Here is a 27,520-nt window from a genome sequence, read left to right as displayed (position 1 = left end):
GGGATGATAATTTTATAAGAATTTCATAAATAGGGTGAGTAAAATCTGATTTAATTAAAAAAATTTATTTTTTGACTTGATTTAACTTGTGAAAATTCAATTCTAATTAATTTCAAGTTATAATTTTATAAATTTAACTCGGTTCGAAAAAATTTCAAGTTGAAATTAAATAATAAAATACAACTAAAAAGACATTCTAACTTGCACTTTAACTAAATTATTTAACATTCTTAAAATTTATGCTTACTGTTTAGAATCGGATCGAATTCGTGTAATATGAAGAAGGGCAGGAGCGTCATATTTGAACAAAGATAGAGAGAGGGGGACATTTTCGTCATTTTACTGAATATAAAGAGATGGGGAGAGGGAGAGACAGAGAGAGCAGTAGTTGGATGGAGAGATAGAGACAAAGGGCTTAGAGAGAAGAAAACGTTTGTCCGTTTGTCCGTTTGTCCGTTTGTCGGATGTTTCAGTTCAGTTTTACTTAAAAGAAGTATTCTTATATGAAGGAAGGAAGCATGGTGACGGACCAAGAGATAGCCAGAGGGGTGGAGAATTTGCTCCGGCAGTCCAACCCCACCGTCGCCACTACCTTAAACGGCGTCGTTCAGCAGCTGGAAGCCAAGCTAGGTGTCGACCTCTCCCATAAAGCGGCATTCATTAGGGACCAGATCAACCTCCTGCTCCGTCCCTCTCAAACCCAGCCTCAGCCACCACCTAAAGACCATTTTAACCTCCAACATCACCCTCAATTCCCTTCCCATCAACCCCACCAACAATTTCCTCCCCATTTTGCCCTCCACCATCACTCTCAATTTCCTTCCCACGACCTCAACTTCTGCCACCCTCAACCTCCTCTTACCGCTCAACCACCGCCGCAGGTTCGGCCCCAATTGCAGCAGCTGCAGCTTCAGTCGGTTGTCACGAAAGCCGAAGTTTCCGCTCTGAACGCCGCTCCCATTGCCACCGCTGAAGTTCCCAAAGAAAGGTTTGCCGCTTTTTTGTCCTTCCTATTTTGCTGTAAACTCTTGGTTTAGGCTTTTTTTAGAGGGGGGTCGTGTGAAAATTAGGTTCATTTTAGGGTTTTTATAATACATTGTTTTTATGGGGTTTAGGCATTTTTTGTACGTCTGTGCAACTGAAGTCGGGTTTTCTTAACACCCCCCCCCCCCAGACCGGTGTCATTGTCCTCCTTCATGGACTTAGGGTTTAGTTGACCAATTTTACCAGTTCATCTGCTGAGTTGCTGCCTACAGTCTTTGGGGTGATAAATTAGAGTGCAACAAACATATATGTATTTTATCAGATTTTGGTCAGCTTTACTTACATTTTAAGGATCATGATGCGAATTCGAATGTTGTCCCTTAATGTTTTATCACGAAGCAGGGACTAATCACTCTACCGATGACTGAAGTCTTTTTGTGTTTTAAAATGTCACTGCAGCACTCCAGTTGCACCCAAAAGAAGAGGTGGATCAGGGGGTCTGAACAAAGTTTGTAGTGTTTCACCAGCACTTCAAGCCATAGTTGGTGAGCCAGCTTTGCCCAGGACCGAGGTTGGTTTCCCAGATTAACATAAATTACTTTTAGTCAGCAACGCTCGATTGTTTCTGCTCTAACATGTTCCTTTTGATTTAGATTGTCAAGCAACTGTGGGCATATATAAGGAAGAACAGCCTGCAAGATCCGAGTAACAAGAGAAAGATAATTTGCGACGAAGCCTTGCGCATAGTGTTCGAGACAGACTGCACTGACATGTTCAAGATGAACAAGCTGCTGGCAAAGCATATTACCCCACTTGACCCTTCAAGTACATTGTTGATACGTGCATATATTTTTGTTCTATGATGAGTCCGGTTTGATGATTTCTTCATTAGGTTAATAATTTTGCTAATCCTTGCAGAGGAATCAAGTCAAACTAAAAAAGGGAAGGTAAATGTTGAGTCCACCACTGAAGGTGTCAAACCTGTAATTATATCTGAGGCACTTGCCAAGTTTTTGGGTGCTGGAGGAAGGGAGATGGTAGCAGCGGAGGCAGAAAGCCGTGTTGGGAATACATAAAGGTTAATCATTTGGAGGTAGAAGCTGGCGCACAAATTTGTGCAATCTCTTCCCATTAAACTTAGGCTTGGCTATGTTCTTTATCATCGGTATTAATCTCCATGGGTTTTTTTTTTTGCTATTGTTTCAGGATCCATCAAACTCAATGGTGGTACTGTGTGATGCCAATCTTCGTGAGCTTCTCGGATGTGAAAGCATATCCGTGATGGGAATACGTGACTTACTGCTACGTCATCATTTACTAGAGCAATCCTGAGATCTCTGATATAGATCTGCTAATGTTGACTGGTTGGTATAACTGCTTGAACAAGTTCCTTATCATATAATGCATCTAAACTTGGTCGGTCATTTTTATGTGGATTTTCTGTAATGTCTTGACCGTGCCTCTTGATAGAACGGTTCATTCTTCTTTCTTGCAGGGGGTAGAACAGATAGTGAAGACCTTGATCGTTTCTACTTGTTCGTTTGTTGTATTTTGTGCATTCGAAGTCTTTAGATTCAAAGCTTTTGAAGTAGCTTGGTTGTTTATGGTCAGAATGAAAAATGTACCACGAGCATTATGGCAAGAATATTTTGTGGTTATGCCATTAGCCCAGAACTCTAGGTGTACTTTGTTTATTTTGTTGTAGGCCGTCATCTTTCCTATGCTAACCTCGAAACTGAACTGGAAGTTGTAATGAAAATATAAGTTCTATCTTATCAGAATGATCAGTAATGTCTTCAGTAAATGCATCAAATTGTTGGCTCTAAATTTTACTTTTCTTTTTCTTGGTTGGTAAATTTTATTATTATTATTATCATAACCGGAGATGTTTAAACACTAACATTTAAGCCTGAGCTTGCTCGAAATAAAAGTAAAGCATAATAAGATCTAGTTTGGTATTACTTTTGAAAAGTGTGATGAAAAATGTGATTAAAAGTACTTTTGTTTAGTTTAAAATTTGGATAGATTATGTATTTACTACTTAAATTATTAGTTTTTGTTCGTTTTAATACCTAACTTTTACTTTTTCAGAACTATATTTAAATTTAGTTTTTATTTCATTTTAGTATTCTTGTTCAAAATTTAAGGTTAAGTTTTTTTAAAAAAATGAAAGTTTAGGTACTTAAACGGGTCAAAACTGATAATTTATGTATTAGACGCATGAAATTTTTAACGGTAGGATACTAAAGTGAAACAAAAACTAACACTGTGTATGGTTTTGATTTTTTAAAAAAAGTTTAGGTATTAAAACATACCAAAATTAATAGTTTACATACTAATATGTAATTTACCCTTAAAATTTTGAGTATTTAAGATTGCAGTTAAAAAATACTTTTAAGTAGGTAAATAATTATTTTATACCTTATATTATAAAATTTAAAAATATTAATTTAAATTATATTTAAATTTATTAATATTATAATATATAAAATTAATATATCAATTTTAATTTAAATATGTAAATTATATTAAATTATTGAAATAAAATGTAATTAATATATACTTTTCAAAAAATATAAAATTTTAAAGTTGTTTCCTTACAAATGAAAAAAATATGCTTTAAAATGTAATTTAAAAAATAAATAAATAATTGAGTTTTCTAGTTTTTGTGGTGGGTTAAAATCATTGCTTCAAATATATTTATTCTTTTGACCTCTGGCCTATAATTCTACGTTCCCTCTAAAAAATTTGTGTTTAAACATACCAGGTGGTCCAACATCAATAAACAAAGTTCAAGGGAAAAACAAACGATGGAGCAAAGTTGAAACATGCTGTGACCTAGCACCATAACCATGAGTAACCCCATTTCCATTAGCACCATTACCACCATGCTACAAATTCCCTGCACTTTTTGACATTTTCCTCTTTACAACAGCGAACCACGTGTACGCTTCTAAGTTCCAACACGATGACACTGGAAGCCAAGGCCATGATGACACCGATGTAAGCATTCTTCCATTACTTGTAGGGTTTCAAGATGTCGAATCCCTTGAATATGCTGATCACACTGAGGATTATCAAGGTATATCCCACTAAATGGTGGTATATGTTCCAGTGTAATATGTATCTATGGTCTGGTTTTGGCCCCAGAAGAAACAATGGGAATACCTGGAGTGTTCCTAGGCTGAAAAGAATGATCCCGATAGTTCGATGGGTGTCGAATTGAACACAGGAGACTCGTTGTCGAGTTTGAGACCAGTGCCCCATCTGGTGACACCGACGACGTAGGCCGAGAATGATAAAAGTCAAGCTAACAATTGTTGAAAATTAAAGAAACTTTCGGTGGATGGGCTGGCAAAACTTTAAGTGCAGCATTTGTTGATTTTTCAATAATGGTAAAATCTCATTTTTAGTCATTATAATTTAGGGTATTTATAAATTAGTCCTTAAGCTTCAAAACCATCCCAAATCATTCTAGCTTTCTCTCAATACTAGAGAATTTAGATAGTTTCTTGTGAGTTGTTTTCTTCTTTTTTATCAAGAGATAATTATCGTTGTTTTCTCCTTTTTTATCAAGAGATAATTATCATTGTTTTCTCCGTGGTAGATTGAGAGAGGTTGTAATTCCTATTTTCTCATAGTGAAATTCTTCTACAGTTGCCCGTGGTTTTTACCCTATATTATTTAGGGGTTTTCCACATAAATTTTGTGTCTTTTTTATCTTCATTTTTATTTTCTCAAATTATCAATTGCGATTTTGCTCTATTCGATAGTCGTCTTCCGCAACAATTGGTATCTGAGCCAGATCTGAGTGTGTAATATATGCTTATTGTCTTTGTGGTTGCCACCAAAAGGTGGATCCTCCAACATAAGAAAGTAAGAAGGTATTACTCATTCTTTGAAGGTTCCAGATAACTATTCACGGTAGTAAAATAGTAGGAGCTATCCGTAATAGAAGCTATGTCAACGAAATTTGATATTGAAAAATTCAATGGGAGAAATTTCTCACTGTGGAAATTGAAGATGAAGGTCATCCTGAGGAAAGACGGTTGTCTAGCAGCTATCAGTGAAAGGCATGTAGATTTCATAGATGACAACAAATAGATCAAAATGGACGGGAATGTTATGGCAAACTTTCATCTAGCATTAGCAGATAAAGTATTGTTAAGCATTGAGGAGAAGAATATAGCTAAGGAGATATGGGATCATCTCACCAAATTGTATGAGGCCACATTGTTGCACAATAAAATTTTCCTTAAGAGAAAATTGTACACTCTTCGTATGTCAGAATCTTCTTCAGTGACGGAGCACTTAAACACGCTGAACATTTTATTTTCTCAGCTTACATCCCTAAGATGTATAATAGGAGAACAAGAATGTGTTGAACTTCTACTTCAAAGTCTACCGGATTCGTATGATCAACTCATCATCAACTTAACAAACAGTAATGTCACCAGTCTAGTCTTCGATGACGTTGCAGCTGTTGTTCTACAAGAAGAAAATCGGCACAAGAACAAGAAATACAGACAAGTAAATCTGCAACAAGCAGAAGCGTTGACAACGATGAGAGGGAGATCAACGGAACGTGGCCAAAGCAGCAGTCACAAACATGGTAGATCGAAGTCAAGAAGTAAGAAAAATTTAAAGTGCTACAACTGTGGAAAGAAGGGTCACTTGAAGAATGATTGTTGGAGTCTAAATAAAAACTCCAATCCACAAGGCAATACCGCAAACACTTCAGATGATGGAGATTCTCTATGCTGTGAAGCGTCAACCACCGTGGAAGGTAGAAAGAGATATGCAGATATATGGCTCATTGATTCAGGAGCAACATATCACATGACCTCAAGAAGAGAATGGTTTCGTCATTATGAATCTATCTCAGGAGGATTTGTGTATAGTTGCAATGATCATGCCTTAGAGATCGTTGACATGGGGACCATCAAATTGAAGATGTATGATGGAACAATTAAAGTTGTTCGAGATGTGCGGCACGTGAAAGACCTGAATAAGAATTTATTATCCTACGGATTGTTGGATAATAATGCAAGCAAGATTGAAACACGGAAATGAATCATGAAGGTGTTCCGTGGAGCGCTTGTGGTGATGAAAGGCGAAAATATAGTAGCAAACTTATACGTGCTAAAGGGAGAGACTTTGCTAGAAGCAGAAGCCTCTGTTGCCTCATATAGTTCAGATTCTGCAATGCTATGGCATAAGAAACTTGGACACATTTCAGAACAAGGAATGAAAGTCCTTAAGGAACAAAAGCTACTTCGAGGCTTAACAAAGGTATCACTTACTTTGTGTGAGCATTGCATAACAAGTAAGCAGCACCGATTGAAATTCAACACGTCAAATTCTAGAGGCAAAAGTGTTCTAGAATTGGTTCATTTCGACGTATGGCAAACACCAGTTACATCCTTAGGCGGAGCAAAATACTTTGTCTCCTTTATTGATGACTACTCCAGAATATGTTGGGTGTACCCTATTAAGAAAAAGTCAGACGTGTTTTCAACTTTCAAAAACTTTAAAGCGCGGGTGGAACTTGATTCTGGAAATAAGATCAAGTGTTTCAGAACAGATAATGAAGGAGAATACACAAGTGAAGAATTTGATGACTTTTGCAAGAAAGAAGGCATCAAAAGACAGTTCACAGTGGCGAACACTCCTCAACAAAATGGAGTGACAGAGCGGATGAATAGAACCTTGTTAGAAAGAACAAGAGCAATGTTGAGAGATGCAGGCCTAGAAAATCATTTTGGGCAGAAGCAGTCAATACCGCCTGTTATTTGGTGAATCGAGCTCCATCAACTGCAATAGAGCTGAAGACACCAATGGAGATGTGGACTGGTAAACCAGCTGATTATTCAAACCTCCATATATTTGGAAGTATTGTGTACGTGATGTACAACTCCCAATAAATTTCAAAGCTAGATCCAAAATCCAGGAAATGTAAATTCTTGGGGTATGTTGATGGAGTAAAGGGGTATCGCTTGTGGGATCTCACTGCCCGCAAAGTGATCATTAGCAGGGATGTTATCTTTGTAGAAGATAAGCTACACTGAAAATAAGACGATGATAGCACTGAAAAGTCAGAGACTACACAGATACATGTGGAAAATGAGGATGAACAAGGAGATTCTTCTAAAGCAGAACCAACACATGATGAACAACAACCAGAGAGTTCTGAAGCTCCAACAACTCGTCAATCAGATCGTGTGAGAAGACGTCTCAATTGGCACTCAGATTATGTTATAAAAGGAAATATTGCATAGTGCCTTTTAACAAAGGACGATGAGCCATCAACATACCAAGAAGCAATAAACAGCTCAGATGCTTCACTGTGGATGATGACGATGCAAGAAGAAATTGAAGCCTTTCATAAAAATAATACATGGGGCCTTGTGTCTCTACCACAAGGAAGGAAGCCAATTGGTAACAAATGTGTCTTCAAAATCAAACAAAATGGTGACGATCAAGTTTAGAGGTATCATGCATGACTGGTGGTAAAAGAATATGCTCAAAATGAAGGTATTAATTTCAATTAAATCTTTTCTCATGTGGTTTGACTAACAACAGTTCGTGTAGTTTTGGCAATGTGTGCTACATTGAGCTTACATCTAGAGCAGCTAGATGTTAAAACAACTTTTCTTCATCGAAATCTTGAAGAAGAGATTTGCATGCTCCAGCCTGAAGGTTTTGAAGAAAAAGAAAAGAAGAACTTGGTTTGCATATTGAACAAATCTCTGTACGGTCTAAAGCAGGCGCCGAGGTGTTGGTATAAGAGATTTGATTCCTTCATTATGTGTCTTGGATACAACAGACTTAATGCAGACCCTTGTGCTTATTTCAAGAGGTATGGTGATAACGATTTTGTTATATTACTGTTGTATGTGGATGACATGTTGGTTGCATGACCCAACAAAGATCATATTGAAGAATTGAAGGCACAACTGACTAGGGAATTTGAAATGAAGGACTTAGGATCAACAAACAAGATTCTAGGGATGCAAATTCTCCGAGACAGAAGTAATAGGAAGATTTGGCTTTCACAAAAGAATTACTTGAAGAAAATCTTGTCAAGATTCAACATGCAAGATTGTAAGCCAATTTCTACCCATCTTCCTATTAACTTCAAATTATCTTCCAGTGTGAGTCCTAGCAATGAATAAGAGAGGATAGAGATGTATCGAGTACCGTATGTATCAGCAGTGGGAAGTTTAATGTCCGCTATGATATGCACAAGACAGACATTGCACAAACAGTGGGAATGGTTAGTCGGTACATGGCGAATCCAGGAAAAGAGCATTGGAATATAGTAAAGAGGATCCTGAGATACATCAAAGGGACCTCAAATGTTGCATTATGTTACGGAGGATCAAACTTACTTATCAATGGGTATGTCGATTCTGATTATGCAGGGGATTTGGATAAAAGCAAATCTACTACAGGATATGTGTTCAAAGTTGTTGGTGGAGCTGTAAGCTGGGTTTCAAAATTACAGTCAATTGTGGCTACATCCACAACATAGGCAGAATATGTAGCAGCTACACAAGCCAGTAAAGAAGCAATTTGGTTGAAGATGCTATTAGAGGAGCTTGGGCACAATCAAGAGTATGTCTTTCTGTTTTGTGACAGTCAAAGTGCCTTGCATCTAGCAAGGAATCCATCATTTCATTCAAGAAAAAATCACATACGAGTTCAGTACCATTTTATTCGTGAAAAGGTGGAAGAATGGACGGTAGATATGCATAAGATCCATACAAAAGAAAACATAGCAGATTTCATGACGAAGGCGATCAATGCCGATAAATTTACTTGGTGTTGATCCTTTTGTGGCTTGTCAGAAACGTAAGCAACATGAAGGTACAAGGTAGAAAGAATGGTGTGAAGATATGATTGTTCCAATCAAATCTTCAAGTGGGAGATTGATAAAAGTCAAGCCAACAATTGTTGAAAAATAAAGAAACTTTCGGTGGATGGGCAGGCAAAACTTTTGGAGCAGCATTTGTTGATTTTTTAACAATGGTAAAATCTCATTTTTAGTCATTGTAATTTAGGGTATTTACAAATTAGTCCTTAAGCTTCAAAACCATCCCAAATCATTCTAGTTTTCTCCCAATACTAGAGAATTTAGGGAGTTTCTTGAGAGTTGTTCTCCTTTTTATCAAGAGATAATTATTATTGTTTTCTCCTTGGTAGATTGAGAGAGGTTATAATTCATATTTTCTCATAGTGAAATTCTTCTACCGTTGCTCGTGGTTTTTACCTATATTATTTAGGGGTTTTCCACATAAATTTTGTGTCTCTTTTATCTTCATTTTTATTTTCTCAAATTATCAGTTATGATTTTGCTCTATCTGATAGCCGTCTTCCGCAACAGAGAATTGACATGATGCGTGGTGGTAAAACCATGCAGGATCGGCTGATTTGAATAGCTTCAAGTACCTTGCTGATAAGCATTACGATACTCCAACCCCACTCACTGTGTTTAACACCCCATGCAGTGGTGAAATTTTATCGTACCTTTATAAATATAAAAATTTTATATTATTAATATACATGTGCCCACTCTAAAATCTTGTTTCTAGATCCGTCACTGACCCTATGTATCCGAAATTTCATTCCGAAGGTTGGTTGAAATACTTGATCACAATGAAGATAAGTAAAGACTAAAGATTGAAGCCATTCACTTACGTTTCTCTTTCTAAGCTTTGAGCCTCCTCCAGTAGTTGTTGCAGTCCGAAGAGAAAGCAGATTCGAGGTGGGGCATGGACTGAAGAAGTAAGATGCATCTGTGGTGTGTTCCCCAACAGACCACCTTGTTGCGAAACTCGGTTCAAGGTGGTGTTATTGTTGGAAAGACCACTCACCCAAAGTGACAAATCAGAGACCTGGAAACTAATCTGATACTGAGTGGTAGTTGTAATGGAGAAAGGAGTTTAAGAGGGGAAGGTGGGAACTTGCATTAATTGAAGGTATGTCTGGAACATGGTCGTGCATAGGAATATGATGAGAAAAGCAAAGACATCAATACACAAAGTGACGATGTGAATAATTTCAACGTGTATCTTCCACTATTGATGTGGGGGGCGACCTTGTTGCTTCAACTGCAATACACTTGTCTGACAGATGATATATATATATATGAGAGGGAAGTGATGTTAATATCTTTATGTTATATTATGTAGGAGATAATGATAATAAAATTATCTTACAATCAAAATATATTTTAAGGCTTGACATGAAAAATCTTAAATCAAAATAAGATATAGATAGAAGAAAGAAATTTATTAATGTTTATAATAATAATAATAATAATAATAATAATATAAAGTAATTATGATTATACATAATTTTAACCTTTTGATCAAATTTTAACCTTAATCACTAATATCTATATGTAAGAACAATTAATAAATTTTAAAAGAAAATTACATAGTATAAAATCTATTAAGGGTATATTTGTTTCACGTAAAACAGATTCCAAAAAATAAATTCCGTAAAGTAATTTATTATAAACATCAAATATAATAAATAATATTATTTATTAATAAAATAATAATATTTTTAAATATTAAAATAATTTATTTAGTATTATTTATGTCAATATTATTATTAAAATATTATATCTACAATTTTATTAATAAAAATATTAAGATCATTATATTTTATTAAAAATTATTAAAAATTATATTAACTATTTATTGAAATAAGAATACTATATTATTTATTATATCAATTACTTATTAAAATGTTAAAAACTATAATATTAAAATAAGAATATTATATTATATTTTAAAGAGTATATTTTAAATATTCAATAATATTATTTTTTATGAAATTAATGTATAATATTAATTTTAATAAGTATTTATTAAAATAAAAATATGATATTATATATAATAATAATACAATTATAGCAATAAAAATATAATATTATATTATTAAATTATCAATAAATATAATTTACTAATTAATATTTTTATTAAAATGACACTAAATTAATATATTAATATTAAATATATAATTTAATATTTTTTGAGTGTGTGCTTTAATATAAAAAGTTTGTAGGATGACTTACGAAATATTAGACCGCAAGTTATTTTCTAAAAAAAATGAAAAGAAAATTCAATTAACAGAAAATTAATTACATTGACCATTGAAAACCAATTACAGGAAACAGACATACCGTTTCTTATCTTCAAGTTACATCTAAAGGAAGAAGTATAATCTTGTATGGATTTAATATGCAACAAGATCCATATAGCATGTCTTCTCAATCCGCATCCCGATAAAGACCAATATAATTTTACACGATCTCCGTTGTATAACCCTAAAGTCTCTGCATCCTTTATAAATTTCTTCAAATTATGATTATTTCGTTGGGTTAGGTTTAGATAAGGTTGTGGAGGTCAAACAAATCCTGACCTCCAAGTCTAGCTGTATTCATCAAGACGCGTTTTTCTTTTGAAAGTTGCATAAACCACAAACAAGAGCTGGCGATAACAGAAAGTTCATCATCATTAGTCTTGTGTCGAGCAGGCAAACAATTCTTCTATAGAACATGCTGCGTTACTTCTACAACATCCTCCTTTTCCCGATACGAGATTAATTATCCGCTCATCTCTAAGAGATGATACTAATTCAATAAAACACCGTGAGAGGAAAAAAACCCGAAAGCTTCTCTCGTGTGATAGGGATGAGATGGATTCGATTTTATCGGATAATTCCATGTTATGTTTCAATAAGTAAAAACGAACAAGTATTATAATTACAATGAAAAATATAAATTTGATAAACCAAATCTTGTAAGATAGTTTTGATGCAATTGCATAACAAAATAACAAAGGTGATACCACTGAGATTGGTCCAAATGAATGAAATGCCATTAAAATTGTATGTCAAAATCAACTCCTAGTATATGGTTCTTTTCATCATCATCATGCAATTCTATTCTAAACTTCCCTGACCTTCTGTACAGCAAGTTGTCTATATCGGTGATGCTCGCCTACGGTTGCAACCATCCTTTTTCTCCACCCTGCAGTGTAACCCCCTAGACCCGGCCTATGCGTTTCGACTAAGTCTAGTGGATCACATTATGATTCTTTAAGACATTTTTCCGAAACCGTTATTCAAACAATGTAAAATCACATTATAAATGACATGAAATTATAATAAATCATACTATCAAAACCTAACTTGTAAATATAATACCAATAAGTAATAAATTAATTTAAAACATATCTTAAAAATCAAATCACGATAAACCGAATAGTAATAGTAAAAATGTCATCGTATTAAAATCCCATACTTTAAAATAAGGTCCATGTCAACAAAATAAAGTCAACTTGCAAGGTAAAAACGTTACAATCAGATATACTTCAAGAGATATGTTGATCCTCCAAGTGCTCAATCCAGGGTATCTAACCAACAGTATCTGAAAGGGGAAAAACATTTTCGAAAAGTGAGCTAGGCTCAGTGTGTCCCAATATTACCATAAAATCACTATAGGTACACTAAACAAATCATAGTCCAATAAGTCTCATAAAATTATACTGCAGTAAATCTCTTTAAAAAGCGTTACCCTAAGGGAACATCTTAGGGCCTGAGAGCCTACCCAAGATAGATTTCGGGGCCGTGGGGCCTACCTAAGAACACATCTTAGGGCCGCAGGGCCTACCCGAGAATGATCTCAGGGCCGCAGAGCCTACCTAAGAGTCACATTAGGTCCGTAAAATTTTCCAGCTTGATCAGAGCTGTACTTTATAAATTCATATTCCAAAAATTCAATTACACCGTGTTATAAATTCCATAAAACCATAAACATGGTAATTCTATACCATTTCAAAACAAATATCAGATAACAGTCATAATCCATAAATCATCACATTAAATCGGTGCATCAACAATACGGTAACCAAAGAATTCAGTGTACCACATATTAAAACAATTAAAACAGTTCAATAATAAATAGGGAACACACCTCGATAATAGGTTCAAATCGTGGATCTACTGATTGCTGGTTTCACCACACTCTGCTACAGTTTTCGAACCTAATTTATAATATCACTATATTACTAATGGGTAACATAAATAAATCTCTAAAATCATAAAATTTACGAGTCTTACGAGTGAATACTGGTATACGTGGTTTAACTGATCTAGAAGAGCTGGGTCGAGCTATCGAACGATCCAGAGAGTCTCTTGTACCTTCAAACAATAATAATTAATCAACCCCAAATCTTACTTAATTGTTCAAAGCTAGAATTCTTAAGTATATAAGCATTTTTCGGGTTTGACTATCATTTTGGGGTATTTCGAGTCTGAATTTGGCCAAACGGATTGCGGAATCAAAATCAGGATGTCGAAAAACATAAAGTATGACTTTTTAAAAATTCAGATTCTTGGTCAAAGTCAAAGTCAACCACTTTGACCGTCGATTTGGAGACCTTCGGGTTTGAATTTGGCGAAACGGACTGCGGAAATGGATTTGGCACGACGAAAACTATCAGGATAGGTATACTCGGAAAAGATTTACGGTCGTTTAATGCTCGGTCAAAGCCATTTTAAGTTTTGGTCAAAGAAAGTCAACGGTCAACGGTCAACGGTCGGGTCGGGTCGGGTCAACGGTCGGGTCGGGTCAACGGTCGGGTCGGGTCAGACCGGTCAAACCGATTCAGACCGGTCAAACCGGTTCGAACCGGTTGAAACCGGTCAAACCGGTCAGAACCGGTTGAAAACCGGTCAAACCGGTTTCCAGCAGCCACTCGCCCTGCGGCGGCGCGTGTGGCGCGTGAGGCGTCCTCCGGGGCCCTAAAAATCCCGGAAAAATTTCTAAAAATTATTTTGAGCGATTTCAAGATACTTACAACGATCGGTTCAAATTTTTGAACGGCGGAGAGCTCGATTTCAAATCGGCCGAATCTTTGACTGCACCACCTCCTCACGCGCCGCCGTCTACGGCGGACAAGATTGACACCGGTGAACTCGGAACGGCACAAGGAACACGATGGTGCGGGAGGTGTCGTAAACAGAGCAACGATCAGCGGTGAATTTAAGATTTTCTCGGCGATAGAGCTAACAAAACCGTCGCTACTTTGACTGGAAATTCCCGACGTTTGGCCGCGTTTCGCTTCAATTAATTTGAAGGTTTTTCTCCTCGCTCGATGATGAACACAACGGTGGTTTCAAAACAACGATCGGAATTCGGACGGCGTCGGAATCGAGTTTGGAAGTTGTGTGCGTGAGGAAGGATTTGTGAAATTGATTTCTGTTTTTCAAAATAGAAATCACGCATATATCAATTGTCTGCCGACACTCCAAGGTTAAATTCAGGGCTTGGTCCCTGAATTTTCTTTAACTTTAAAACAAGCTCCAAGTTTTAAAATCTTTCAATTCAGTCTCAAATTTTCACAATTAAACCCTCAAATTTTAATTAAATATTATTTTGAAAATCGGGTTGTTACAATTCTCCCCCTCTACAAGAAATTTCGTCCTCGAAATTTACCTTATGAGAATAGTTGAGGAAACTGAGCCTCCATTGACTCCAATGTCTCCCAAGTAGCTTCTGAGGGGCCTCGATTCCTCCACTGAACTTTGACCATTGGAATTCGTCTATTCCGAAGAACTCGTTCATCTCTCTCCAAGATCTGAATGGGCTCCTCTTCATATGACAAATCAGGTCTCAGCTCTACTTCTTCAACCTGAATAATGTGACCTGGATCTGGACGGTATCTCCTCAACATTGATACATGAAAGACATCATGAATACGACTTAGCTCAGAAGGCAACTCAAGCTGATATGCAACAGTTCCTACCCTCTTCAAGATACAAAATGGTCCAATAAATCTTGGACTCAATTTACCCTTACGCCCGAATCTTAATACTTTCTTCCAGGGTGAAACTTTCAAAAAGACCCGATCTCCCACTTCAAACTGTATATCCTTCCTTCTTTGATCTGCATAAGATTTCTGCCTATCAAATGCCTCTTTCAGACGGTCACGGATTAATCTGACTGTGTCCTCCGTCTCTCGCACTAACTCAGGTCCAAACGTTTTCCTATCACGCAACTCAGTCCAACAGATCGGAGTGCGACATTTACGCCCATAGAGTGCTTCATAGGGTGCCATACGAATACTGGTCTGATAACTGTTATTGTAAGCAAATTCAGCCAACGGCAAAAAGTTCTCCCAACTACCATGAAAATCGATTACGCAACCCCGCAACATATCCTCCAGAATCTGAATTACTCTCTCAGATTGACCATCAGTTTGTGGATGAAAGGATGTACTATAATCCAATCTTGTTCCCAAAGCCGTATGTAACGCCTTCCAAAATCTCGAAGTAAATCTCGGATCTCGATCAGAAATAATAGACAATGGAACACCATGCAATCTGACAATCTCTGAAATATACAATCTTGCCAGCTTATCCAAAGTATAATTTACTCGCACAGGAATGAAGTGAGCTGACTTTGTAAGTCTGTCAACAATCACCCAAACTGAATCTTTTTTCAAAGGAGTCATAGGCAAGCCAGTAACAAAATCCATAGTAATACGCTCCCATTTCCATTCAGGAATCTTGATAGGCTGTAACAAACCTGATGGATGTTGATGTTCTGCCTTAACTTGCTGACAAGTCAAACACCTAGCCACAAAGTCAGATATGTCTTTCTTCATACCAGTCCAATAATACCTCTCTCTCAAATTCCGGTACATCTTATCTCCTCCGGGGTGCATAGCATATGGACTACTATGAGCCTCAGTAAGGATAGTCTGCCTCAATTCAGCGTCATCAGGCACACAATATCTACCTTTAAAGCATAAAACTTCATCCTGATCAATTGTGTAATCTGTGTTTGTCCCCTGCTCTACTTGTTCAAAGATGGAAAGCAAGGAGCTATCAAGGGGCTGCTTAGCTTTGATCTCATCAACAAAGGTCGGCTTAACTTGCAATTCTGCTAACAAAATGCCATCGTCATATAAATTCATCTTGGCCATTAAAGACCTCAACTCCGATACCGTCTTTCGACTCAAAGCATCTGCTACAATGTTAGCTTTACCAGGGTGGTAATCAATCACGCAATAATAATCTTTTAGAAGCTCTAACCAGCGACGCTGTCTCAAATTAAGTTCCTTCTGGGTCAGAAGATACTTTAAGCTCTTATGATCTGTGAAAATGTAACACTTCTCTCCATAAAGATAGTGTCTCCAAATCTTCAAGGCAAAAATTACTGCTGCCAACTCTAAATCGTGAGTAGGATAATTACTCTCATGCGGCCGCAGCTGACGGGATGCATAAGCCACCACCTTACTTTCCTGCATTAAAACACAACCAAGTCCTGAATGTGAAGCATCACTATACACTGTAAAATCCTTCCCGGACTCCGGTTGAATCAACACCGGTGCTTGAGTCAAAACCGCCTTTAATTTCTCAAAGCTCTCCTGTTGTGCCTCGCCCCAGTCAAACAACACATTCTTCCTTAACAACTTTGTCAAAGGAGAAGCAATGATCGAGAAGCCCTCAACAAAACGTCGATAATAACCAGCCAAGCCCAAGAAACTGCGGATTTCAGATACGTTCTTAGGTCGTTTCCAATTCATAATAGCCTCTATCTTGCTGGGATCAACCTGAACACCTCGCGCAGAAATAATATGCCCCAGAAATGACACTTCTTGAAGCCAAAACTCACACTTGCTTAGTTTGGCATATAGACGATGCTCTCTCAAAGTCCGCAGAACGATCTTCAAATGCTCGTCATGCTCTGCCTCAGTACGAGAATATATCAGAATATCGTCAATGAAGACCACCACAAATTGATCCAAATATGGTCGGAACACCCGATTCATCAAATCCATAAAAGCTGCAGGAGCGTTCGTCAAACCAAAAGGCATCACTAAAAATTCATAATGACCATATCTAGTGCGAATGGCCGTTTTTGCAACATCAGATCCTTTAACTTTCAATTGATAATACCCCGAACGAAGATCAATCTTAGAGAATACAGTAGCTCCTCGCAATTGATCAAATAAGTCATCAATCCTGGGTAATGGGTATTTATTCTTGACCGTCATCTTGTTCAATTTCCGATAGTCAATACATAATCTTAGCGACCCATCATTCTTTTTCACGAATAGAACTGGAGCTCCCCATAGTGAAGTACTATGTCGGATAAATCCTCGATCGAATAATTCTTGCAATTGGACCTTCAACTCCTTAAGTTCCTTTGGAGCCATGCGATAAGGTGCCATAGAAATAGGTGAAGATCCCGGATAAGTCTCAATCTGGAACTCTACCTCTCTATCAGGAGGTAACCCATGCAACTCCTCAGGAAAAACATCAGGAAACTCGCTAACTGTACGAATCTCCTCGATTGTGGACAATGCACCTTTAGTGTTCAAAATACAGGCAATGAACGTCTCATATCCCTTTCGGATCATACGATCAATTTTCATCGCTGAAACTATATTGGAGAGATAGCCACGCCGTTCACCAATTAACACAACAGTCCGACCATCTGAAGTCTTCAGGGTAGCTCGCTTGTACTCGCAATCCAGATTTACCTTGTGTTTATTCAACCAATCCATCCCAAGAATTAGATCAAACTCCTCTAGAGGAAGCTCCATAAGATCAGCGAGAAAAATTTCTCTCTGCACCTCCAAAGGACAACGCCGAAATACCTTATTCACTAATACTGCTTGTCCTACTGGACTTGTAACTGTAACAGTATTTTTAGTGTTCTCTATCGGAATCTGAAGGTTTCGAGATACTGAGCTCGATACATAGGAGTGAGTGGAGCCATTGTCCAGTAATGCAAAGTATGGGATAGAATAAATAGTAAATGTACCTGCAATAACCTCAGGCTCATCTCTGTCATCCCGACGTCTAGTGGCATAAACCAAGGCTGGCTGTCTAGCCTCAGAAACTGTTGGCCCTCTATTTTGCTGAGGTCGAGCTCTACTGTCTGTCCTGGACGCTGAACCACGAGCCTTTACTTGGCTACGATCTCTAATTGGAGTATGTACTGTAGTCTGAGAACGCACAGGAGTCTGGGTAGCGATCCGCTCAGACGAAGCTAGCTGAGGACAATCCCTCCGAAAATGTCCACTAGATCCACAATGAAAACATGCTCCGGTCTTCCTATAACACTCTCCCGTGTGCCGTTTCCCACAAAAGTCACACTAAGGCACTAGAATCGGAACCGAAGAACCACCTCTACTAACAGCTGAAGGTGATGATACAGTAGACCTGAAGCGTGTATTGCTCCTCTGAGGGGCTGAAGTACGAGTCCTCTTACCGGAATGTGCGGATGATTCAGTAGGGCCAAAAGATTTCCTAGATCGCTCCTGATCAACACGCTTTCTACCAGAAGCTAACGCCTCCATCTCCTCAGCATCCTTGGCTCTGCTTACCAGCACATCAAAAATCTCATCTTGAAGGGCTACCACCTGCCTACGTAGCTCGTAACTGAGTCCAAAGGCAAATTTACGACATCGATCTCTTTCGGTAGGCACCAAACTGATTCCATACTTTAACAATTTCAAGAACTCTATCTCATACTCTGAAACAGTCATGTCACCCTGAACCAAGTCCTGAAACTGCTGTCGTCTCTGGACTAAGTAGCGCTCACCCAAGAATCGGCTCCGAAAGCGCTCCTTGAAGAAATCCCATGTCAAACGATCAGTAGAAACACTACTGGTTACTGACTCCCACCATGTGTGGGCATTTCCATCTAACATCGCTACTGCCCCCAAATATCTCTTTGCTGAGTCCAAACCCAACTGATCCATGCGTCTTTCTGTATCCTGTAGCCAATCTTCTGCTTCAGTAGGAATTCCTCCAAGCTGTCCTCCAAAAGTCCTGACCCATTAGCAATTAGAGTCTGCGAAATAGGAACCTCAGATACAACACCAGCAGCTCTGACTGCTCCCTGTATCAACTGCAGAAATTGTCTACCAAAAGTCTCATCCAAAGCAACTCCGGTAGATTCTGACTCAATATCTGTGGCTCCTATGATCGGTGTAGTCATGCCAATACCATCGGTAGGAGGCAGATTCGTTGGGGTCGTAGGAGCAGGATCACCTATCGGAGGTGGGGGATCTACTCGTATCTCATCGATCGGATCTGCAAATCTAGCCACTCGACCTCGTCCACGGCTAGTTCGACGACCACGTCTAGCACTCATTTTGATGGATCTCAAGTTTACAGAAGATAAAACTTAGGGTTAGATAAGCACTTGGAGTCTCGAACACAGTTAAAAATTTTAATAACTTTGTGATATGACCTTTGTATCTTGTTTTGTAAAATATTTCAAAATCGTATCTTCCATGTGGACTCATACACAGTCCGAGGGTTAAAAACCAAAAGCTCTGATACCAATAAATGTAACCCCCTAGACCCGGCCTATGCGTTTCGACTAAGTCTAGTGGATCACATTATGATTCTTTAAGACATTTTTCCGAAACCGTTATTCAAACAATGTAAAATCACATTATAAATGACATGAAATTATAATAAATCATACTATCAAAACCTAACTTGTAAATATAATACCAATAAGTAATAAATTAATTTAAAACATATCTTAAAAATCAAATCACGATAAACCGAATAGTAATAGTAAAAATGTCATCATATTAAAATCCCATACTTTAAAATAAGGTCCATGTCAACAAAATAAAGTCAACTTGCAAGGTAAAAACGTTACAATCAGATATACTTCAAGAGATATGTTGATCCTCAAAGTGCTCAATCCAGGGTATCTAACCAACAGTATCTGAAAGGGGAAAAACATTTTCGAAAAGTGAGCTAGGCTCAGTGTGTCCCAATATTACCATAAAATCACTATAGGTACACTAAACAAATCATAGTCCAATAAGTCTCATAAAATTATACTGCAGTAAATCTCTTTAAAAAACGTTACCCTAAGGGAACATCTTAGGGCCTGAAAGCCTACCCAAGATAGATTTCGGGGCCGTGGGGCCTACCTAAGAACACATCTTAGGGCCGTAGGGCCTACCCGAGAATGATCTCAGGGCAGAGCCTACCTAAGAGTCACATTAGGTCCGTAAAATTTTTCAGCTTGATCAGAGCTGTACTTTATAAATTCATATTCCAAAAATTCAATTGCACCGTGTTATAAATTCCATAAAACCATAAACATGGTAATTCTATACCATTTCAAAACAAATATCAGATAACAGTCATAATCCATAAATCATCACATTAAATCGGTGCATCAACAATACGGTAACCAAAGAATTCAGTGTACCACATATTAAAACAATTAAAACAGTTCAATAATAAATAGGGAACACACCTCGATAATAGGTTCAAATCGTGGATCTACTGATTGCTGGTTTCACCACACTCTGCTACAGTTTTCGAACCTAATTTATAATATCACTATATTACTAATGGGTAACATAAATAAATCTCTAAAATCATAAAATTTACGAGTCTTACGAGTGAATACTGGTATACGTGGTTTAACTGATCTAGAAGAGCTGGGTCGAGCTATCGAACGATCCGGAGAGTCTCTTGTACCTTCAAACAATAATAATTAATCAACCCCAAATCTTACTTAATTGTTCAAAGCTAGAATTCTTAAGTATATAAGCATTTTTCGGGTTTGACTATCATTTTGGGGTATTTCGAGTCTGAATTTGGCCAAACGGATTGCGGAATCAAAATCAGGATGTCGAAAAACATAAAGTATGACTTTTTAAAAATTCAGATTCTTGGTCAAAGTCAAAGTCAACCACTTTGACCGTCGATTTGGAGACCTTCGGGTTTGAATTTGGCGAAACGGACTGCGGAAATGGATTTGGCACGACGAAAACTATCAGGATAGGTATACTCGGAAAAGATTTACGGTCGTTTAATGCTCGGTCAAAGCCATTTTAAGTTTTGGTCAAAGAAAGTCAACGGTCAACGGTCAACGGTCAACGGTCAACGGTCGGGTCGGGTCGGGTCAACGGTTGGGTCGGGTCGGGTCAACGGTCGGGTCGGGTCAGACCGGTCAAACCGATTCAGACCGGTCAAACCGGTTCGAACCGGTTGAAACCGGTCAAACCGGTCAGAACCGGTTGAAAACCGGTCAAACCGGTTTCCAGCAGCCACTCGCCCTGCGGCGGCGCGTGTGGCGCGTGAGGCGTCCTCCGGGGCCCTAAAAATCCCGGAAAAATTTCTAAAAATTATTTTGAGCGATTTCAAGATACTTACAACGATCGGTTCAAATTTTTGAACGGCGGAGAGCTCGATTTCAAATCGGCCGAATCTTTGACTGCACCACCTCCTCACGTGCCGCCGTCTACGGCGGACAAGATTGACACCGGTGAACTCGGAACGGCACAAGGAACACGATGGTGCGGGAGGTATCGTAAACAGAGCAACGATTAGCGGTGAATTTAAGATTTTCTCGGCGATAGAGCTAACAAAACCGTCGCTACTTTGACTGGAAATTCCCGACGTTTGGCCGCGTTTCGCTTCAATTAATTTGAAGGTTTTTCTCCTCGCTCGATGATGAACACAACGGTGGTTTCAAAACAACGATCGGAATTCGGACGGCGTCGGAATCGAGTTTGGAAGTTGTGTGCGTGAGGAAGGATTTGTGAAATTGATTTCTGTTTTTCAAAATAGAAATCACGCATATATCAATTGTCTGCCGACACTCCATGGTTAAATTCAGGGCTTGGTCCCTGAATTTTCTTTAACTTTAAAACAAGCTCCAAGTTTTAAAATCTTTCAATTCAGTCCCAAATTTTCACAATTAAACCCTCAAATTTTAATTAAATATTATTTTAAAAATCGGGTTGTTACATGCAGTCTTTTACAGCATGCAGAAATTGACAAAAGAAAAGAGTTTAGTTTAAAGCATGAATTGTCGAATTCTTTATAGTTTTAACGATGGGCACGACCTTTGAACCAAGAATGTTAAGAACTATAGTTTCATACATAAATTTCTTTCATTTCAGACATAGAGTTTTGAGGTAACAAGTTGAACATACAATGCAAGAGCAAAAGAATCTCAATTATATAAAGAGAGACTGAAAGAAGCAAAAAACTTACAAATCTTCGATTGAAAGAATTTGGGAAGTGCCGGAATAAATTTTTATATGACCGATTTGTATTTCTTGAGATGTTCAACCTAAACATGATAAAAACAAAAACATGTCATAATCCATTCCAAAAGAGTACTCGGGTTGAACCAACTAAATTACCTCGTAAAAGCAACTATTAGTTTATCTGAATGCCACCAAAATGATAATTTGATACAAAAAGCATCCTCAACTATAAGTTTATTGGACTGTTTAAAGTTATACAAATTATCATGAAATGAGTTTCTCTTTAGAGATGAATATTTTCAGCTAATATAGAGGTTGCATATCAGGCTGAATTTTTGGAATGCAAATACTTTTAGCAAAGAAAAATGAATAGTGTGTCATGGTGCATTATATATAAGTAAATGTGTATTCTTAGCTTTTGTTATGCTTTGATGGCTTTGACTAAGACTCTATTGCCCAGCAGGACTTATTGTTCGAGCAAGATGATTAATACGATTCAATCACAATCCTTTGGATGTTAAACCTGAACAGAAATTATTATTTTATATACAAACACATAATCCAAGATTGAGCAGTTCATTAATAAATGGTATCAAAGATATACTAACTGAATCATCGACATATATCCATATGAGTTATTAAACTCACAATTGGAAGTTCCATTTTCCTTCATCATCCCACCAACTGCAACCACACTACCAACAGGATTGTTTATCACTCGAGCCAGATGCTTTATGTATGCGATTCAATCGTACCTTTGCAGGTAAAAATAGCTAACTTATGAGCAGGGATTTCCAAACCTGTATGAGTAAACATGACGAGGAGCTAATAAGAACAAGATAAGAAAGCGTTTTCCCTTCCAAGCTAAACATTAATGGTAAAGTAATGGGACCTGACGGTGGGAGCTTTTGTTATCAAGCACTGGTCTTTGCTGTTCATCATTGGATCTTACAAAAGCATCAGCAACATTAAACTGAGGACTGGCATTAGAAACACAAGTTAAGGCATTACTTAAAGGCAATTGAATTGGCAATGGAGAAGGGTTTGATCGAGCAGTTTCAGCCCTTTGCCTCCTCAATTCATAATTTCTTCGGCGTCTAGCTAGATGCGTTTCTTTTCTTCAAGGCTCATAGATTGTCTTCTTTGCCTGTCCCTTATACGACGGCGTTCTCTCTCTAATTCCTTCCGCAGCTCTGATCTGTTTGCTAGTTCTCCCATCATCATTTCCCAGCAGAATTCAACACAATCGCAGTCCTAATTCAAAAACCGAGTAGATATGTTCATGCTAAAACAAACACTAAGAATAAAAGAAACCTTTGTAATTCTAATGGGAGTAATAGATATAAATATAAAAATTACAAGGAAATTACTAAATCTAATGATTAAGCTGCAAACATTTCTGATCTTAAGAATGAAATATATTCAATTCAGATCATTAAAAATTAAAAAGAGAGAGCGAGAGTAATGGAAAATGAAAATGAAAACCCTAACCTGAACGCTGGAGTTTAATATAGGAAGAAGAGAAGATGGAAAATAAACCAAAGATCAAATACAATGAGGCAAATGTAAGAATGCAAAATGGATAGAACAGCTAACAAGATCGAATCGGTGCTTTTATTTTTCTCTCTGTTATTATATTTTTGGGCAAACTGCTCCAGTTCTTCGTACGATTGAATTCACGAGCTGTTAAATTTATTCAAGTGTTATTCATTTTGATATTTGATTTTTAGGGAAATAAATATTTATCTTTAACCAAACTATACTCCTTTTAGGGAAATAAAAAAGGGTTAATTTGTCAAAAATCCTCAGATAATTGTTTCGATTCTAATTGGCCCCTAAACTTTAAATCATGTGATTAACCCCTCAAAGTGTTAGTATCGTACCAATCATGGTCTTCTATTAGTGCTTTTACACTCGACATTATATTAGAGCTCACATTACAAAGACCCTAATTGATATGATATTGAGATATCAAAAATTTAATGAGAGTATCTTAAAAGTTAAGAATTGATATAAAATATACATTATAATGTTAAGGATGTTTGGTGCTGTTAACCCCCAAAAATAATAGTATTGTCTGTTGGTTGACGAGCAAAGATGGTAGTATGCTGGGGGGGAAAGCTCAAGACGCGTCGTGTTAATTTTGAATAAATCGATCATGTGATTTAACCAACGATAAGCTCAAGATTCGAGTCTTATCAATGATCCATAAATAGCACTTTGAACCCTAACTCTATCAGTCCATAAGTGACCATTCATAAGATGCACTCAGATTTGAGCTATTTCAGTCTCTTTGTCTAGTGCCATCAAAGAAACAACACAAAGCTAAGCTCATGTTTCTATAAATTTACACACACTAAAAGGTTGATGCTATAAAATTGAGAATGTGGGAAAAATTTACAGAATCCATGGAGGAATCACTGCCGGTATCGAGATTTTTCACCTCCATGCGGAAGAGGTTGCCATAGCTCTGTTTCCCCACCCAAGATAGAGAGCCCCATCTCTCTCTGCAAGTCTATAGTTATGGTCATATTCCTTCAACATCTCTCTTACAGCTGTAGTAACTGAGGAACCCAATGGATATGGAGAAAAGCCTGCCATCGTAAATCTCGACCTCCACTTTCCGAGAAGTTCGTGTCTTTCCACCCTTTCTGGTCCCTCGCAAGCAATCATATTCACGATGTCGCGAGCCACACAATGCTGCTCTGCATTGATCCTTTGCTTGTCGTCTCTTGGACAGGCTGCGTCTATGGATTCGAACATAGCTGTGTAATAATCCAGCGTCTCAACGTACCTTGAAAAGAACGGGGATGTGTTGGTATTAGACTCTTGCTCGACAAGGGTAACAACCTTGGGTGACAAACTCTTCACCAATCTCAACAATCGGTCTCTGTGATTCCATATGGTTACGCTCTCGTCCGGCATGTGATGCAATACATACGGAAAATTCACAGCTAGAGCTTCCCCAAGACGAACGTTAAAGTGCTCTGGTTGAATCTCATTAGTAGTCACATTTGTATCATAAAACTCAAATGGCACATTGCATGACTTGGCGAATTCTGATAGCTTCTGCCCCACGATATTAAGTCCCCCACCTCGAGCATGATTTGACTGAGAATCATCGATGCCGGTAATGCGGATAGAGGGGGGCCCACCAGGGCATTTCGCAAGATCTGCGATAAGGAACATCCACTGGGTGCCCTGTGCTATTTGGAAGTCAATGATGTGAATTCTTGGCTCATATTGCATGACATCCTTGATGACAGCATTAGCTGATGTGTATGCAAACTTCCAGTATGGGCAAATCCTGAAGAGAATACCCATATAAGACATTAGTTCCGAGCTCGTTGGTTGTTCGCATTTCAGGGCTTTGTAGATATTACTCCCCGAGGATTCCAACCTTGCCCTAAGCCCTTCCAGCACATAAGCACCCAATCGTTGGATTGGTTCGCCAGATATCGAAACCATTTTCTCCAATACATGCATTAAACCTGCCACCGTCGACATATCGTTGTCATAGAGTGCTCGACCAGAGGCAACAAGCACCTCCTTCAAGTTTAATCTAGGAGTCATGTTCATCAGTTGATCATTGTTCATGCCTACCATTGGACCAGCTTGGTGGGTTCCACTACTGAAGCAACAATTGCAGCTCTCTATAATATCAGATTCAGGCCCCAACAAGGAAATTTCCAGCTCTCGCAGCTTGTGCTTCAATCCATTGCTATCATCAACGGAAGAAGATCCACTGAATGGTGATCCATGATTATTTTGAGGGGAATGATGAGGATCAGACATCCATGATTGAGACCCTTGTGAGGACAAAGGACTCCTGCCCGATGAGATGCTTATAGCAGAAGGGGAATCATAGGCAACAAAACTAGCAGTCGTCGTGGATGACTCCAGAGTAAAAATCTGGTCATTGTAGGCTTGGAAAGAGACATCGGTTCCTTGGCTGCCGATATCAGAACATACATTGTTCTCTAATATCTGGATATGAGGCAAACAAAACTTATTGATTTCCGTAACAGGTTGGTTATACAACTTGTGGATAGTTGCCGGAGCTCTGTTTTTCTGCGACGTTTGCATCTTAGCTCAACCCGCCGATCAACTCCCTCCAAATAACTTTGTTCTTGACTGATTTTCAAAGCGAAAACAGGATTAGTCGATAAATACAAGTAACATTTCTAACAGCTGCTGTCAATTGGTTGAGCTAAATCACTTATTAACCGAAAAGGGAACAGGTTATGCAATCCCCATCCTAAGTATCAATTTCGACCATCAATAGCTTTACTTGTGCAAGGCAGAAATATCAAAGGGCAATCACCATCTGGTTAAAAGAAATCCAAGAAAATAAAAGAGGTTAGATTATACTATAACCAATGGATGAAGCATAAAACCTCTAAGCAACTTTCTTTCAAATCAGAAGCTAATCGATGAAGCTCAAGACGTCAACGGAAAACATAATCGAGTGAAACAACAGATGGTTGCAAGAAGTCAAAGATTAGATGAGTGGGTAAAAGGAAGCCATAGTTCCTCCTCCAAAAGATGCATACATACCACAATTAATTAATTAGCTCCAAGATTCATGATTTCAATTCAAATCTAATATCGCCATAAAGTCAAAGAACAAAGATTCTTCATATATAACCAGAAGCTCAGAATTTCATTTCCTAAGCTAAAGAAAGGGTCGGTTCTAGCATCATAAAAACAAAAACAACTCAAAAAAGAAGAAGAAGAAGAAGAAGAAGAAGGTCACTTTGATTAATTCCACAGCTAACCCATACTCGTAAATTATGAATTATGAACATACAACCAAACATAAGCCTCGTATTGAACTCAAGGAACAATCATCAGAGAAGGTGTTAGCGTACCTTAGTCAACAATCAGCAGCTTTTGGGTCCTGTTTGTGTCATAATCGTCAAATCCTATTTTATGCCTCTCAGGTAAAGATGATTGTTTTCGTTTCTGGTTTCTGGTAGATTCGAGGTGGAAATTGAATTATTTTATATGTAGTCAGAAGTGAGATGGATTTACCAATAAATGCCCTTGGGATTCGGTTGAATTACACGAGTGCCACTCTGAAAATTCTGAAGAGGAGCGTAAAAGAATTTTGGCGGTTGCAGACGAAAATATCCCTTTGATCGCTATCAACGTGTAGGCCGTCGTGTGGTTCAATTCTCTGTGCTCAGCAGTGTACGCGCGGATCGCGACAGATTACGATGGAACTAAATAATAAACTTTTTGATATTTTCTATAATTAATTTTAACACTATTGTAACTTGTAAGAAAGAAAAAAACTCCGAAAATTAAGGCGTTTTCTTCGAAAAATTACTGTACATTGTTCAGATAATATTTTTTTAATCTAACACCTTTTACAGAAAGACACATTTTCTGTAAAGCACTTTAAGTTGATTTGGTTTCATGTGGGATAAGGAGCGTCCCCTAAAGCACAGCTTATGCTGACA

General features: G+C 37.8%; 1 protein-coding gene, 1 long non-coding RNA gene and 2 pseudogenes across 3 annotated transcripts; 1 reads left to right on the top strand and 3 right to left on the bottom strand.

Moving 5' to 3' along the window:
* The first annotated feature begins 421 nt into the window (after nucleotides 1-421).
* On the top strand, nucleotides 422-2,762 carry LOC120195820 (annotated as a pseudogene).
* Nucleotides 2,763-3,776: 1,014 nt separating this feature from the next.
* LOC120195934 lies at nucleotides 3,777-9,980 on the bottom strand (annotated as a pseudogene).
* A 12,408-nt stretch (nucleotides 9,981-22,388) lies between these two features.
* Nucleotides 22,389-23,654, bottom strand: LOC120195821. Of its 2 annotated transcripts, XR_005523115.1 has the most exons (4): nucleotides 23,547-23,654; nucleotides 22,953-23,309; nucleotides 22,704-22,855; nucleotides 22,428-22,578 (listed from the first exon to the last, which is right to left on the bottom strand). It is a non-coding gene; the product is annotated as an uncharacterized LOC120195821 (long non-coding RNA). The 2 variants fall into 2 exon arrangements; XR_005523114.1 differs by lacking the exon at nucleotides 23,547-23,654 and having other exon boundaries at nucleotides 22,389-22,578; nucleotides 22,953-23,333.
* A 714-nt stretch (nucleotides 23,655-24,368) lies between these two features.
* On the bottom strand, nucleotides 24,369-27,024 carry LOC120195940 (scarecrow-like protein 13). The gene is made up of 2 exons (XM_039197865.1): nucleotides 26,927-27,024; nucleotides 24,369-26,382 (listed from the first exon to the last, which is right to left on the bottom strand). The coding sequence occupies exon 2, from the start codon at nucleotides 26,139-26,141 to the stop codon at nucleotides 24,495-24,497; it is 1,647 nt and encodes a 548-aa protein (XP_039053796.1). The 5' UTR covers nucleotides 26,142-26,382; nucleotides 26,927-27,024; the 3' UTR covers nucleotides 24,369-24,494.
* Between the last annotated feature and the right edge of the window lie 496 nt (nucleotides 27,025-27,520).

This window comes from Hibiscus syriacus, unplaced genomic scaffold, assembly GCF_006381635.1.
Source record: "Hibiscus syriacus cultivar Baekdansim isolate YM2019G1 unplaced genomic scaffold, ASM638163v2 tig00117021_pilon, whole genome shotgun sequence".
Taxonomy (NCBI): Eukaryota; Viridiplantae; Streptophyta; class Magnoliopsida; order Malvales; family Malvaceae; genus Hibiscus; species Hibiscus syriacus.
The sequence above is the reverse complement of the archived record's forward strand: the minus strand, read 5'-3'. Positions and strand labels throughout refer to the sequence as shown.

Excerpts from the sequence above, each read along its gene's own strand:
- LOC120195940 (XM_039197865.1), bottom strand. The coding sequence starts at position 26,141 with ATGCAAACGTCGCAGAAAAACAGAGCTCCGGCAACTATCCACAAGTTG.